Source organism: Poecile atricapillus, chromosome 9, assembly GCF_030490865.1.
Source record: "Poecile atricapillus isolate bPoeAtr1 chromosome 9, bPoeAtr1.hap1, whole genome shotgun sequence".
Lineage (NCBI taxonomy): Eukaryota > Metazoa > Chordata > Aves > Passeriformes > Paridae > Poecile > Poecile atricapillus.
Window position 1 is genome coordinate 22,045,916 of NC_081257.1, and position 17,232 is coordinate 22,063,147.

General features: G+C 42.1%; 1 protein-coding gene across 1 annotated transcript in view; it reads left to right on the forward strand.

The window, feature by feature from the left end:
* CNTN6 (contactin 6) overlaps window positions 1-11,993 on the forward strand; it is a 73,534-nt gene extending 61,541 nt beyond the window's left edge. The window contains exons 14-20 of the mRNA XM_058844934.1: window positions 2,234-2,304; window positions 4,426-4,660; window positions 5,150-5,265; window positions 6,447-6,633; window positions 10,183-10,295; window positions 11,017-11,185; window positions 11,860-11,993. Coding sequence (XP_058700917.1) covers window positions 2,234-2,304; window positions 4,426-4,660; window positions 5,150-5,265; window positions 6,447-6,633; window positions 10,183-10,295; window positions 11,017-11,185; window positions 11,860-11,993 — 1,025 coding nt within the window. The remainder of the gene's footprint in view (window positions 1-2,233; window positions 2,305-4,425; window positions 4,661-5,149; window positions 5,266-6,446; window positions 6,634-10,182; window positions 10,296-11,016; window positions 11,186-11,859) is intronic.
* The last annotated feature ends 5,239 nt before the right edge of the window (window positions 11,994-17,232 follow it).

The window sequence follows — 17,232 nt, forward strand, 5'->3', positions numbered from 1 at the left end:
CAATAACACAGGGAAGATTATTTCCTTACAGCATAGCTCTGTCTGAAGTTTAACAAAAGGGACAGAAAGACTCACTTCAGGTTTTAGCTGCTTAACTCCTTCACTGCTGTAAATTCTTCTGTCTCAAAATGTTGCAGTGCAGTGGGACAGTATCAATTTTTATTAATTTTTAATCAGAATAGGAAACTGAAATCATTAGGGCAGTGTGGACAGCAAATGCATGGCCAGGAAAGGGTGAATTTGAGCTGCACTGTTGTAATAACTATTTTGCCAGTTGAAATTTGAGCATTAGTAGATTTGTGGATGCAAATGAGCCAGTGTTCATTTCATTAAAATGGAGCTGAGAATTAATTGAGCCTCTGTTGGTGCACTCAGCTGTAAATTTTCATCTGTTTCTCAACTCTGACCCAGTTGAGGCTCTGCTGAGCCGCGGCACAAAATTTTCCCCATGCAAATGGAGTAAGTACCAAACACATTTAACACATGAGCTAATTGAGCATCACTTGGTTCACGAAACAGCGAAACACCAGGACTGAAAGTTTGTTTTGCCGTTTCCATGCAGTTCCTGTCAGCCTGAGATGATTTGTCTCTGATGTGCCCAAAGATTGTGGGTGACAAAAATGAGCAGCTCTGTGAAAGCCTCCAGAAGAGCCCAGGCTGTTTGCCCTTGCACAAAAAAAATGATCCTGAAATTCCTCCCATTTCTAGAGGAAGGAATCAGATAAATATTGATACGTGGATTAGAATCTGGAAATGATAATGGGTTGACACCAGTTTCTCTGAACTTTAAGCACTCCTGGAGATGGGTTAATGCATTTGTCAATGGGAGGGACAAGCAGATATGGCAAAACTTGCCCAAAATATCTGAAAAAAGGCTTCTGAGATGTAAACATCCCACCTATTTCTCACCCTACACATCAGCTTTTCAGACAGTGAGAGCTGAATGAGGACAATGACAAAACAATCTTGAATTTTCTGAAGACAGAGTTTGGAGATGGCACCACAAAATGTCCTGTAGAGGGTTCCTGTCTCTGCCCATTCCAGGGATCTCCTCTTCTCTTATACTTCTCCAGCAGCTGAAAAAAAGCATGACATCATAGAACCACAGAATGGTTTGGGTTGGAAGGGACCTTAGAGAAGAAATAAAAAGCAAGAGGCAGGAAATGCCGATGTTTTCTTTGCCTCTCCACCATGAGCCCTTTCAGCCTCAACAGAGTTCCCTGATCTCAATCCTCTACCTCTGGTGTCACACACCTGTGCAATTCTGGAGAAATCCAACTCTGATCAACCAGCTTTCGGACACTTACAGTCTTGGAGAAGAGAAAAGCAAATTGTGAGTTTTGAATTTGCTAAGAAAAGCATACAACCAATTAAAAAAATTAATATATTGCTCCAACAACATGTTTACTGAACAAATGCATAATTAGTAAATCAGTAGTGTTGCAACTACAGTCTGAATGGAACATCATTTTGCCAATTAGTTGATGAGGCATAATAATGTCAGATACTTGATGCTCCTAGTTCTTTAATTAATTTTTTTAACCAGGGTACTCGTGTATCAAATGCATCTATGACTTCAGCCTTAGAAAATGTGTAAACATCATTTCAGTTCATTTCAAATGGGCTTCTGTGCAGTGCAATCCCTGTTCCACCTGCTGAGAGGTGGAATGGCTGCAGGTGAGGTAGGAAATGCTCTGATCCCACTTGGAAAGGCCTCCAGGATCGTTGAGTCCAACCTTTGGCCGGTCACTGCCTTGTCCAGAACTGGGCACAGCGCTTGAGGAGTGGCCTCAGCCGTGCCCAGAGCAGAGGGACAATCTCTGCCTGGTCCTGTGGCCACGCTATCCCTGATCCAGGCCAGGTGACCTTGGCCCTCCTGCCCACCTGGGCACACCTGGCCTCATCACCAGCTGCTGTCACCAGCAGCCCCAGGTCCTTTTATGCTGGGTCACTCTCCACCAACTCTTCCCCCATCCTGGAGTGCTCCATGGGGCTGCTGTGACCCCAGAGCAGGACCCTGCACTTGACCTTGTTGAGCCTCACAGCCCTGGCCCCACGCGTCCAGCCTGGCCAGAGCCTTCCAGCAGATCCACACTCCCACCCAAACTGGTGCCATCTGTGAACCTCCTGAGGGTGCCCTCCATCCCCCTGTCCAGATCAGCCATAAACACAGGCCTGGCCCCAGGAGTGAGCCCTGGGGAACCAGCTGCAATAAACACCTTTTCTCCTCCAGTTCCTGTGGTGGCACCTACGAACATCAGCGGAGGAGGAGGGAGCCGCTCCGAGCTGGTCATCACGTGGGAGGTAATTCTGAGCTCAATTAACCTCAGCTAACGGGGGAGAATCCCTGGTGAAATCACAGCCCTGCTGAAATCCAAAGGATTTTGGTCACCGGCCTTGGTAGAGCCTGGGTTTCACCCTGGATGTGGAGAGCAAACAGCCTGTAAGATATACAGCAAGTTTTCTGTGTTATAGGGAACAATTTATAAAAATAAACAGTTTAAGAGGCATGTTGTAAAGATGTTTAAAAGTCTGCAAAACCCTCTTATCTCCATTGTACAGGAGGTGCTTAACACACTAATCTGCTTGGCCATTTTCTGCATTTACATTTTTCCTACTTTTGTTTACATGTTTTCCATTCTGGAACGCTGTGCTGACAAGACATATCCTATTATGCGTTAAAGGAGATGAGCCCTTTAATTCTCCAGCACTCCAGCGAGAGCAAAGAATACACATTTTCAGAGCAGTTAATGCCAGACAAGTTGCAAAGGGTGAGTGCAGGTCACTTCAGAGAGCAGAAAGTGAGAGCTGTGGGAAGGTGCCTCCTTTTCCAGCCTCCCAGCAGCTTCCCACAGGCACTGGGATGAAGGCAGACAGCCTCTGACAAAGCCTGGGAAGTGATGGGGCAGCTGCTTGGTCAAAAAGGGAAAAATCAGATCAAAAGAAATTTTAAAAAAACCCCACTAGATAAATAACACCACTGATGTTCCCCCCATCCCGTGCTGCAAACAGTGAAATTCCACTTTCCCTGAACTAAGTTTTCCTCCATCTGCACCTTTCACTCTTTTGTTTCATTTTCTCCTCTTTGGGAGCAGAAGAACATGAAAATGGAAAACAACCTGAGAGGTCTCAATCAAATTATCCTGTTGGACTCCATAGTGTGTCCTGAAAAACAATCAGAAGAAATCCTAATTATGGCCAGCTAACAACACTGAACACGACTCTGCAGCTTTCTGTGATGAACTCACTAAATGTCTTGATTAAATCTGAGGTCACAGAAGCCTCAAAAACAAATTAAATGCTCTAGAAAGTAGCTTGAACTCCTATAAATCCCCAGTGAGCCATCATCCCTCACATTTAACTCTCTCAGGACTGGAAAAGAGATGGAAAGGGGAATATTGGGTGTTTGTAAAACACTGAAGGAAAGACACGAGTTATAAATGCCAGGGCAAGCTTATTATCATTATTTTTATTATTAGAATTAGAAGGAAATTATAAAAATAACATGAGTGCCCTAAAATCTTCTGAAGTGCTTCCAGATTTTCCCCTATCATCTCACACTGCTTGTGCTCCCAAGAGTCTGCAGGAGAAGAGGTTGGAGCCAGGACTCAAGTCCTGACCCTTTTTCTGTGTTTTTTCACCATTTTCCATGCCTGCTTTTCCATGCCCCTTTCTTTGATGCAAGCCTGTGAAATAAATGTTTTACTGAGAAACACTTCCTTTCTCCATTTAATCCTGATTTTGTTTCATAAATGTCCTCTTGGTTTGAGAGCGTGGAAGTATTTTCATCCCGTGAAAAACCAAACTTCATGCTGGACACGGTGTTGCTGTAATTGCCTTTTCAGTTTGAGCCTTTCATACATACCTTGACATGAGATTTTATTAATAGAAACATTAATTTTGCCATGTTGACTTGCAGGAACATTTCTGTTCTGAGAACTTAAATATGTTCATGCACTTGAGGCTTTCTCCTTGCTGAAAAAATCACGTCAGTACTGTACTCAGAGGCAGGCAATTATACAACTGACACACATTTCTTTGTATACATTTGTTCTTTCCCAACTCTTTTTTTTCCTTTAAAATCATTTATTTAAAATTAGCATTCCTATGCCCCTTTGGGGAAAAAAAAAAATCTACAAGCTACAACTTGTACTGAGTGAAACGCTTTTAATTTTGCAAACTTCATGCCTGAAAGAGACAACTTTAATGGAGCTGATCAGACCTTTTGTTTCTAAATCAATTGCCCCGATAGATTTATTATTTTGATTTTTATTTCAATATTACATTGACGGATGAAGCAAACATTATTATCTTCTCCAAGGCACAGCCAGCTAAATCAATACCACTAAAATATAGTCAGGGAATGAAGATTCAATTAAAACTGTGGATACATTCAAACCTTTATTGACTGCCTTGTCACCGCAGCCAGTGTCAGAAGAACTCCAGAACGGGGAAGGTTTTGGCTACATCGTCATGTTCCGTCCCCTGGGCTCAACAACCTGGACCAAAGCTGTGGTGGCCTCGGTGGAATCCAGCAAATACATTTATAGGAATGAGAGCATCACACCCCTCTCTCCTTTCGAGGTGAAAGTTGGTGTCTACAACAACGAAGGAGAAGGGACCCTGAGCTCCATTTCCATCATCTACTCAGGAGAGGATGGTAACACAAGTTACTCCTAGTAGTAATGGGTGTGCAGCAGCAATAGGTCACAGGTATGATCAGGCAGATCTCACAGGGTTTTTAAGGACCCTGCTCAAACCTGCTCATTGGATATTTGTAACAGACATGAGGCAGGGGATGGGAATCTGAAGTAAAAATAGCAAGGAGCAAAATTTCAGCATGATTTTCAGTGGAGGCCCTGTTTCAACTAATTTGTCTCCAAGGTGCTGCTGCTGAGTGTGTTGGGAAAACCGGGAGACACTCAAAGGTGTTGCTGTCAGAGCATTTGGTTCCTCAGACCGCTCAGTGGAGCCGATCTCTGAAAATCTGCTCCAGCAGATGGGGAATGACCAATTCTGAGAACAGGTTTTGCTGCCATTCCACCATAAGTGGAGAGTACAGCTCGTGGTTACAGCAGGGGCTCTCCCTCCTGTTGCTCAGTGTCTGTGATCACTCCCATGTCCCAGCAGCTGTGTTTTCCTGTCCCAGAGCCACAGATGGCCCCGGCGGGCGCCTCGGCGCTGAGCGTGTCGGCGGCGGCGGTGGAAGTGTCCTGGCTGCCCATCCCCTGGAACCGGCACACGGGAAGGGTCCTGGGTTACGAGGTGAGGGCTGGGCTGTGAGGTGAGGGGCTCTGACACCTTGAAGATGTCCCTTTCCTGTCCAGAATCCTTCTGGCCTTCTGGTTCCTCCTCCCAGTCAACAAACGGCTGCTTCCAAGTCAGCAGAACATGGAGCTGTTCTCCTGACTCTCATTAACAACAACCCACCTGAGAGAATCAGGAGGATTTACAGCCCAGAACTGCAGCTCTGTCCCAGAACTTTTGTGCTCAGATCTGGGGACAGAACAGGGCAGGATGAATTCCCTCCAGCGCTACCCAGAGCTTGTGCTGTGGTGCATTGAAAGGATTTTAACTTCTCCCTCCTCTTAGAGTCATAAAATCATTTAGGCTGGAAAAGACCTTTAAGACCATTAGGTCTAACAATTAACTCAAATGTTTGAAGAGGGCAGTGGTGGAGTTCCCATCCCTGCAGGGATTTAAAAGCCACGTGCATGTGGCCCTTGGGGACATGGTTTAGTGCAGCCTTGGCATTGCTGAGTTAATGGTTCGACTTAAAGATATTTTCCAACCTAAATGATTCTTTGATTTCAGGATTAAGTAATGTCAGATACCGTTCCTTTTCATTTTTCTTGCACAGTGAAGCAATTTCTTTTCTGTTTTCTACTTTCTTTTTTTTTTTTTAAATTTGTAGATAAGAGGAAAACAAGTCAAAACCACTTTAAATTCTGTCCTATCATTGCAATGTATAAATGAAGGTAATAAGAGTCATGTACAGTCCACAAACCTTCCTAAATCAATTACTCACTGAAAAAAAAAGCAGGTCTAAATAGGGGTCACTGAATCAAAACTAGAGCCAGGATACAAAATAATTAAAAACCTTTTAGATGATTGAGATAAATGTTCTTTTGTATCTCTTTAGGTTTTCTTTCATTGTGTTCAACCATAAAACCAACAAAGCTTTTATCCTTCCTTACCTTATCAAAGGTTTCCTTCTGGACATCTGTAAATTTAAGGATTTCATTTAGTTCCTTAATTGGGATTCAGTCTCTGAAACGTTATTGCTTCTCTATAAATATTCATGCCAGGGTTTACATCCTGCTAGATTGGAGGACAAAAAAATCCTGTATTCCTCGAAATCTTCCTTGTCAGCATGTCTGCTTCCTAGCCAAGCCTCTAATTGCTGGAACACAATGAATTGCCTGTTCTTTGTTCTCGCTTTTCAGGTTTTATATTGGATAGATGATCCCAAGGAAAGCACAGCTGGGAAGGTCAGAGTCAGTGGGAATGTGACAGCCAAAAACATCACGGGCCTGAGAGCTAACACGGTGTATTTTGCAACAGTCCGAGCCTACAACACTGCGGGGACGGGGCCCTCCAGCACCCCGGTGAATGTCACCACCAAAAAATCCCGTGAGTATCGGATTTGGAACAACAAAGTGTCCCAAATTCCCGGCTGGGACAGGCACATGCCAGCTCAGCACGACCCATCGCCGCCAAACGCTTCAATAGCGAAAAAAAACTAAATGCCAAATTTCTTCATAAGTCAGACAACAAAATCTGTGACTGAGAAACTTCCTCATGCCCTAAATCACAGGGAAGGATTTCTGTTTGCTTTGGAATGGCAGCCCCTTGCTTTCAGGGGATTTCAGAGTCAGTGGAGGAAGGATGTCCACAGGTCCAAACAGAGATTCTGGGCTGAGGCTGTTTAGGTTTGGGGGTTTTAAAGGGGGTTTTGTTGAATGCAGAGGGGTTTTGAGAGCTCTGAACTTTGCACTGCAGAGGGCAGCATAAGGGATACATTGATATAAAAGCAATTTAATATTTTTCTTTTTTCTTTTATTTAATACTAAAAGCCCTCTGCTGTCTTGTTTTCCTTGGACTCTGTTTTCCCAGTAAATTATTGATCAGCCCTTTAGCATAAAAGAGAAATATTTCTCCTGAGTTTCACCAAATTTCCTCTTTTCTATATGCTGTCCAAGCCATTACTCCAAGTGCAGTATAGGAACAACTCGTAGAATGAGTTAATTGATTTTTAATTGCCACCAAAAAATATTTATTGTAAATAAAACAATCAAAAATAAAGCCAGAGAAGATATTTCTGAAGAGCCCAAACAGGACCCATCCCTTGAAGTGTCCAAGAGGAGGTTGGACGAGGCTTGGAGAAGCCTGGGATGGTGGAAGGTGTCTGTGACCATGGCAGGGGGTTGAATGAAATGAAATTTAAGTGCTATTCCAACTCAAACCTTCCTGCAATTCCATGACTTTTCTCACAGTCAGTTTTTCAATGAAAAATAGATTCATCTCTGGGAATTTTCCCCTCTATTCCTACATGCATCTGTATGAAAGACAAGTTAAAGACATGGCAGTCAAATGACAAAACACAGAAGGAATAAATTTGCTTTTGTTTTACATCTACTTCATCTTCCGTCAAATTCAGGGTTGTGCTAATGGCTCATTTAAAAATTAAAGTCAAAATAACCTTTTTAATATTTAAATATATAGATTAAAATTTCAAGCTCTGTCTGTGGAAGATGCAAGCACTTGCAATAAGAGAAGAGACGATATGTCAAGAGAATATAAACAGTGTGCACCTGGAGCGGGAGATGGAGCTCCAAAGTAATAGCTCTGTCTTCCTGCTCAGCATCCAGGATTCCTGCAGCCCTCTGCTCATCCCATTATTGCAGGGACTCAGCAAGGCTGAAACGATCCTCCTGCCAAGGAGGTGCAATTCTGATTGAAATGTTCTCCTCTAAGATCGATGCAAGGTCTAAGGTGACATCCTGGTTTCAGTTAAAAGTACTTAGGGAGGTGGAATTGGTGTCCTCAAACCATGGACATGGCTCCATAAGGAGATGTTCTCTTCTGCATGGATTATATGGCATGGATTTCTTTCATTAGATGGCATGGATTCCAGAAAATCCTCTTCCCTCTTCCCTCTTCCCTCTTCCCTCTTCCCTCTTCCCTCTTCCCTCTTTCCTCTTCCCTCTTTCCTCTTTCCTCTTTCCTCTTTCCTCTTTCCTCTTTCCTCTTTCTTCTTCCCTCTTCCCTCTTCCCTCTTCCCTCTTCCCTCTTCCCTCTTTCCTCTTTCCTCTTTCCTCTTTCCTCTTTCCTCTTCCCTCTTTCCTCTTTCCTCTTTCCTCTTCCCTCTTTCCTTCTCCTTCTCCTTCTCCTTCTCCTTCTCCTTCTCCTTCTCCTTCTCCTTCTCCTTCTCCTTCTCCTTCTCCTTCTCCTTCTCCTTCTCCTTCTCCTTCTCCTTCTCCTTCTCCTTCTCCTTCTCCTTCTCGTTTCTTCCTTTCCTTTTCCTTTTCTTTCTTCATCTTCCTCTTCTTTTTCCCTTACAAATAAATACATATACACACAAAACACATCAATATTACATATAGATATTAGAAATACTTGCATGGATAAACCTCAGCTCAGTTCAGCAATGAAGCCAAGTGTTACCTAAACCATGACAATAATTCCAACACCTCAACAAACTTAAGCAGATATTTGGGATTTCTTTCATTACTGATGGCATTGATTACAAGAAATTAATTGAGGAAATAATCTGCCAGACTTGGAACTGCTTGGTTTTGCTTGCAGATATTCCTATGGATTTGGGAAAGTGCTCTTACCACTTATTCCTGTTTCTGGCTGAAAAAAAAGACCCAGATAATTTTGTTTTGCAAATACTCCTGTGGTGTTTTTTCAGCCTCAAGATCATTAATTAAGATGCTTTAAGTTTATATGTCAAAATGCTTCAGACAAGGCCATAATTCACCCATTTTTTGAGTGATTTGAAACCTCTTCAGAGTGCACAGCCAATGAAGTATTTGACATCCTTTGCCTCTTGTGACTATTTTGTTATCCAATTCCTTATATAAAATGTTTCCTGAAAGCAACAAAGAGCTTTCAGGCCATTCTTAAATAAATTTGCAGTTTGATGTATGTGAGAGTAGATAAACGAGATGAATCTTTTCCAACACTGACAGCGTGGCTGATGGAAGGACATCCCTGGATTCACCTGGGAGCTCCACCAACACCTCATTCCCTCCCAGAGGGATGGATTAAACTTCTCCAGGCAGATGGATATGAAACAGCAGGGACCATCAGTTTGTTTTATCTCTGTGGGAAATGAAAGAAATTGTCACCAAGTCAACTGTTCCTTCCAAGTGACATCCATCAATCACCAACATACAGGGGGGAAGAGAAGGATGCCAGAGTTAAACAATTTAAAATCAGGGCTGGAATGTGTTTCTCCAAATCTCTCCTCATTTTTACCTCTGTTTCAATCCTTTCCTGTGCCACCACCCAGCAGGGCCTGGGAGGATGTGCCATGGAACAGGAGAGGATGTGCTGGCCTAAATCCGAGCTCCAGTTCAAAGGCACAGTTCCACCCTCACATGTTCACACCGGATTCGATTCCAGGCACTTGTAGGCAAATTTTCAAAGTCTGCACACTTAGGCATAAAAAGCCTTTGAAAAAGCTGCTCTCAGCCTATTGTGCTGAGAATTTCTAAAATCCTGCGATGTTTCATGGTGGATCACATGGAGACTTTCATGTGCAGCTCTTTGTAACCTGTCCTGGCTGATGGAAATCTTGGCTTCTGTAGTTTGCTCTCAGTTTTGGCTTTTTCTGAGATCCAGACAGCAAAACATCCTCCAGGACGTGGAAATGCAGAGAGGAACAACATTTTCCTTCCACAAAATCTCTCAAATATAACTTGAACTGTCAGACACTGTCAGGCTGTGCCTAATTTTGCAAATGAAGTCTCACAGTAAGAGATTCTGTGCTATGAACTGATCTTTTTTCTGACTAATACCAGAGCAATGATGGACTGGAAAATGGTTTTTTGTTCTTTTAGGTTTGGATCACCCAAGCATTTGCTACTCCCATAGCAGCAGCTCATTCAGCTACACCATGAAAATTAATATTCACTTTATCTTGTTATTATCATATTTATTTTTATTTTTAAGCACCAAGTCAACCTCCAGCAAACATCGCCTGGAAGCTGACAAATTCCAAAATCTGCCTGAACTGGGAGCATGTGAAAACAATGGAGAATGAGTCTGAGGTGCTGGGCTACAAAGTAAGTGATTTTTTTTCTCTCATTAATCAGATATTTTGGTTACAACACATGTACAGAGATTTGGTGGAAGGTGAATGTTCATTACCTGGATCACCAATTTTTCTGGATTTATTGGGATGGTTGGCTGATGTTTATACAAATATTCATTCAGAGTATGACTTCTTTGTCCCAAGAGAGGGATTTTCTGTCCCCAAACCTATATTTCTCCTGTTCCCTTGTAATCTTACTTACCTAAACTTTCTTGCTTTCACATCTCCAGGGAAAGAGTTTCACAAATATATAAGAAATAGAGAACAGTCCTTTAAGCATTAAAGGCAGTCATAAACCACATTTAAACATTCTCACTCTCTGGCAGTTCATAAATGTACCTTTAAAAAAGAGACTGGAAGATACTTACACAAAGATCTGTGTGAATGAATCAAAAAGCACTCCCATAAATCTACTTTTAAAGGAAATAAAAATTTATTTTAAAGTTTGGTTGCAGTGCAGAATTCTTTGATTATCCTCGAGTTCTAGGAAACCACCTGCTGTGGTACCCACCCCAAAATCCTGCAGAATTTATTCCCCTGTTTTAAATTGCTTTTAACACCCTGGAGGATGCTGAGAATGCTCAGAAAACTTTGGGACACAACAGAAGAATCTCTCAGCCCTGCCCAGAAAAACCCATTAAAACTTAAAACTAAATGAAATAACTCTCATTTTCCAATCCCTTTCTGCTTAGATTCTGTACAGACAGAACAGGCACAGCAAAGCCCATATCCTGGAGACAAACAACACTTCAGCTGAACTTCTGGTCCCGTTTGAAGAAGATTATCTCATCGAGATAAGAACCGTTAGTGATGGTGGCGATGGCAGCAGCAGTGAGGAAATTAGGATTCCAAAAATATCGAGTAAGTGAGAGATTTTTTTTTTCCCCCTGTGAATGCTGTTGCATAAGAAGAAATCTGTGCCTCTAAGCACAACAGATTCCCAGTTTTTCCCTTGCCATAGGTGTCCTCCCTCCTGGTGCTTTTTGGTGCTGGCTCTTGTAAATTTGTCTCTGATACTCTCACATTCATTAGAGGAGAATGTGGTTTGCTCCACACCTAATTTTGAGTGCAGGTCTCCACTACCCTGGCCTGCAGAGCTCAGGGAAGAACACAGGAACAAGATTTCTTGGGAAAGTCAAAGTTCTCACACGTAATGTGACCCTAAATCTGCTCTGGAGCTGTTTCTGGGACAGAGATCTCAGCCCTGTCCCATGGCCCAGGGTGCAACCTCTGCTCTCATAAAGAACTTGCTATGCATGGAAAAGGGAGAATTTTTATATTTATACATTACAGATTGTTTTGCCACAAAACAATCAAAACCCTCATAAAGAAGATACTCACAGGAAAAGTGGGAAGTTGATCCAAAACCCTACTCCATGAAATGGCCACTACAACTTAATAAACAAATAAATAGAGACAATATTTGTGGATAATGTTTCATCTTGAAAAGAGAACACAGATTGCTGTTAAGCTAAAATGCAAAGAAAAACTAATTTTTGACGCAGATTTACCTCTGTCTGTTTATATTTTTACAGGTTTGAGCTCTGGAGCAATGAAATTATCCCAAAGGATAAACCACACATTGACATCTGGAATCCTGCTGTTGAGTTCTGTTCTTCTAAACCCTTTTCCTTGCTGGTTCAAGCAATGCTCAGCCGTGGACTTTTAAAAATAAAAAGTGTAGATTTTATCTTAATTCTTCACCATAACCAACATTCCTGAGAAAAAGCAACACTGGGGAGGGGGAGGGAGGTAGAAGTGGTGTGTCATTAAGAAAATATTAGGTATCAATATTCCATGAATTTTTAAAAATGGGCTTGGAAATGAAGGGATAAATCAGCGTGCATTAATTAGACAGAGTGGTGCCAAACCTAATTTGGGATTGACACGTGGGCGGTCTCAATGTTTTTTCCAAGTAGTTGTTATTGGAACAGCATTTTAATGGAATGTCAACCTGTGCAAGCTGATGCCATGGAGGGGAGAAGAGATTTAAAACTCTTGTGATGTGGATATTATTTATCTCATGTTCTTCAATGTATCCTGTTTAAAAAAACCCACTTTCAATTAAATAAAGGCTATTTGTTTACTTTTTGCACTTGTCTGCATTAGGAGAGGTGTCATAAAACACATTATTTGAAGTGCTCTGTTCTATTTGATGCAGAAAAGGGGAACTCAAATAAAAGGAGTCTCCTACAGACCAACCCAAAGCCCAGTGAATTCCATAGAAAAATGTTCAGTGGCATCAGCAGGCCTTGAACCAGAGCTGAAATAGCAGCACCTTTTATGCCTTCAGATACTTTACATATTCTCAATTCCATTTTCAAGGACTTTTCCATGCAAAGACTGCTCTGAGCAACAAAATTTCCAGAGATACTGAATATTTTTTGAGGGAAGATTGAAATCTGTCATTAAGCAGGATCAGTTGGTGTCTCCTGATTTTGTTACTCTTTGCTGTGGCTTGAAAGCGTGGATTCATCTTTGGGTTGGGCATGAAGGTAAATGAGAAGAACATTGATTTTCATCATCTTGAAATATAAATAAAAGAAGCTAATTAAGCCCTTCAATCTCCTGAGTCCCCAGAATGACAAATTAAACACCAGAGCTTGGCTTTCAAGTCAGGAGATGCAGCTGAAGACTTGAAGCCACGCTCCTGCCAACTTGAACTACACCTGATAAAAGGAGTTCTTTGCCTGATGTCATTCCTGGGAAATCCTTTCTTCCTTCTCACTTTGCTCTGAAGTTTGTTTTCTTTTCTCCGCTGTCAGATCCATGTTGTGTCATCTTTGTAAACATTTAGAACTACAAGATAACCAAATACCCCAAATATTTTTAGAAAGGGGACTGTTGGAATGGGGGTGAGGATGTGTCAGTGCATGAATGAGTAAAAGAAGTTCAGCTGTGCATGGAAATCCTTCAAAGAACACTTCAAACCGTGTTTGTTATCCATGGGCGTGGGAATGGGAATTCATAGAGGAGGCTCCAAAACTTTGGTTCCTCCTCACAGAGCCCACTGCTTGGTCTGGCAGAAAATAAACTCAAAAAAATGATAAAATCATTGCAAAACCACATGGTAGAAATTGGTGTCCAAGCAAATAACTCTTCACAGAATCATGGAATGGTTTGGGTTGAAAGGGGCATTAAAGATCTTTTACAGCTATTTAATAACCCCCACACTGAATTCAATAAAATACTTTATAGAGGCCACTCCTATTTGGTTTTGAAAGAGCTTTTTGCATCATTCCTTCCCAGCAGGTGTCCAGCAGGACCTCTGGTCACTCTGTGCACATTAAATAACAGGTACCTTTTATTTCCCTTCATTAAACTAAATCTGAAATTCCTATACTCCACAACATAAATGTAATTCTTTGCTAACTTTGTCCAAAACATCTTTTTATTCGAGTGAAAAGAGATTTTCTGCAGAGCAGTTACAGCTCAATAGAAGGTCTGAGAGATGCTTAATTACAGGGAGGCTCTGGAAATAAAACAGAAGTCTGTCCTCTGGGATTTCTACAAAGTTCCTAATCACAGGAGTTATTAGGAAGAGATTTAACACAGCTTTCAAAAGAGGAGAATGGTTTAGAAAGAAGTGAATGTGCTATTAAAAATCCTGATAATACCTTAATGAAGTAAAAACATTTTTCTTCGCAGTGGATGTAAACAATGAATCACTTCTTCAGATTTCTTCTCATTTTTGTGCTGCACTGATGTTCTTTCCTCACTGCAGCAGATCCAAACCAGACTCTTTAAACTCATCATTTCCCCATTTTGTCACTCCCATGGGAGCAGCTCTTTTTAAAAGAGGGACAAATGAGGAATCCCAGGAATATGAGTCAATGTTCCCTTGATGAATTCCCTTGGAGCTGGAGCTTCCAGGGTGAATATTCTGCCTCAGGAGCAGAACTAAGCAGTCTTAAGGAGAAAAACTTTAAATCCAGCCCCTCCCATCCTCCCCAAATCACTGCAGAACTTGTGCAGGTTCATTTTCTGCTCTTCAGCTCCCCAGTCCCTTCTTTGGTGTTTCACCAGGACAAATTGAGTCTGAGCAGCCCAAAGCACTGAAAGTCCAGCTCTTTTTATGTGAAAATGTTATTAAAGCAGCTGATGCTGAAATGGAAAGAGTTCACATGGCTGGCAGCTTTCATTAAAAAGAAAAGAGAAAGGGTCAAAAAAAGAGTTTTGCCACTTAGAGTTGCAGGAAAAACTTTGGAAATAGGAACAGCACAAATCCCCTAAAACCAGAAGTTGAAATGAAAACAACAGAAAGACTCTGCAGTGCTCCTGATTTTTAACAGCCAAGAACCTGAATTAAAAACCCCATTTAAAGGTGCCCAGTAAAGGGAATTTTGGGCCCAGACTTAGCAGATTTTAGAGAAAATCACAAACTAGCCAGAGTTTTTAGACAGCTGGAAAAATAATACCTATTTTCTTTTTATAACCTAAGCAAAGTACCAAAACATGAAAGAGACTCACAGTCAGGGATTTTCATTTTGAATTTAACACATCAACAAAATATTTCTCCATGAAAAAAGCAATTTTGAGCCTCTCCAAATGTTTCCGTTCCCTCCAAGCACAATGTTTCTTTGTGATTTACGAGCATTTAAACTTTATTTAACATCTTCTCCCTTCTTTATAGGGCAATTTTTGAATAGGAATGCCAAGAAACAAAATAAAATAGCCCATGTGTGTTATTGTACCAGCCCCTAAATCAACATTATCCCGGCGTGCAGAAACTCCCTGTTTTCTGTGGGTTGTTGGAATGCAGCCCTGGTGATGCCTTGACACTGAGCTCTAAATCACATCCACGAACAAATCTGTTGTAAATGTGCAAAAAAAGCATTTTATTAATATCTGCTGTGCCTCAGTGGTGGAGAATTCCCATGTGGAGGAGGGGATTAATCTGCTCCTGGAGATTTGGGGACTCACTGGGGGCTGTGGGTGGTGTCAGGGGATCCTCTGTGCCCCCCTCCATGGATTTTTGTCTGCTCAGGGAGCACAAAAGAGGTGAGAACTTGAATAAACCAATGTCTTTGCTTTCCCTGCTGCGAAGGTGTCAGAGCTTGAATAAACCAACGTGTTTATTCCCCTCCAGCACTGATATTTCCAAGACACCACCCCCCAGAATTGCCCTGGACGTGCCCAAGGGCTGCTGCATCTCAGTTCTCCCAAAAATGAGGTTCCAGGTGCAGGTGCAGCCACAATGTCATGGAAGCACAGAATCCCAGACTGGTTTGGGTTGGGAGGGACCTTAAAGCCCACCCAGTGCCACCCCTTGGGCAGGGACACCTCCCACTGTCATTTCCATTTCCATTTCCACGTGCCAATAATTTCCATGGGCTCCTTCTGCTCCTGACTGAGCTCATGGGAGGGACACGGCTTCCAGGATCCCTCTGAATGGAACATGTGAAATAATGGCTAATGATGCATTCAGAAATATCCACCTAAAAATTTAAATAAGGTTCCAAGCCACAGAGTGCCCCTGGCCAAATCCAGGCTCTGGGAAAGGGTTTGACATTTGTCTTGCTGTGACCATTATCTAATCTAAAAACTGGGGGAGAGGGTGGGGAATCAGCACTATTAAAAAATAGCCTGTATAAAATCTTCCTTGGAAAAATTTACCATGAGGAAAAGGTCAGTTGGACATTTTGACAGCACAGTACAATGAGGGCCTCCAAATAGCTTCAATCATTTGGGCTTTTTTATTAGGAACTTCCTTTGTCAGTTCCTAGCACTAAATACTTGAAAATAGGTCTGAGGTGGAAATTAAAATGTCATATTAATCATACTTTGTGTGCATTGTTTCTTTACTTAACCTGTTTTATAGACACCAATATATTCCAGTACTGGAAAGCAGCTACAAATGTTTGTCATTTTTATGGAATGGACTGGAATAATCCTGAAATGCTAAGGGGTCCCAGAAGTTTTTTGTAAGGTGTGTTCAATAAGATAAATGGAATTGTTGCCCTGGAGTCATCACCTCTTAACAATTGTTTTTTTTTCCAGATTGGCTTTGGTGAAATTTCCAGCACAACCTTTCCTCGTTCATGAAGCTGTTTGTCTCCTTGTGCTGGTTTTCCAGCCACATTCCCAGTCTCATCCCTCTGTTCCGACCACTCTGCTGCCACGGGTCCCATCTCCTCAGGTATAATCCAGTTTTTCCCTCATAAACCATCCAGAGGCTCTGCCAGCAGCCTTGCACCAGGTTACTGTCATGGTAAGAAGCAAAATAAAAACTGGGGTGATGGAATGCAGGGTTTTTATAAAAAATGGGGGTGTCTGGAGAGGCCAAACCTCCCACAGCTCTTGGGGCTGTCAAATAGGCAGGTGGAGGAGCAGCCTTCCCTTCTCTGTGCACCACTTGCTGCTCCTGGAGTCACAGAACCAGGAATCATGGAAATGATGGGAATCGTGGAAATCATGGGAATCATGGGAATCATGGAAATGGGAATCATGGAAATCATGGGAATCATGGGGATCGTGGGAATCATGGGAATCATGGAAATCATGGGAATCGTGGGAATCATGGGAATCATGGAAATGATGGGGATCGTGGGAATCATGGGAATCATGGGAATCGTGGGAATCATGGAAATGGGAATCATGGAAATCATGGGAATCATGGAAATGATGGGAATCATGGGAATCATGGGAATCGTGGGAATCGTGGGAATCATGGGAATCGTGGAAATCATGGGAATCATGGGAATCATGGAAATGGGAATCATGGAAATCATGGGAATCATGGGAATCATGGGAATCATGGAAATGGGAATCATGGAAATCATGGAAATCATGGGACTCAGGGGAATCATGGGAATCGTGGGAATCATGGAAATGGGAATCATGGAAATGATGGGAATCATGGGAATCGTGGGAATCGTGGAAATCATGGGAATCATGGGAATCATGGA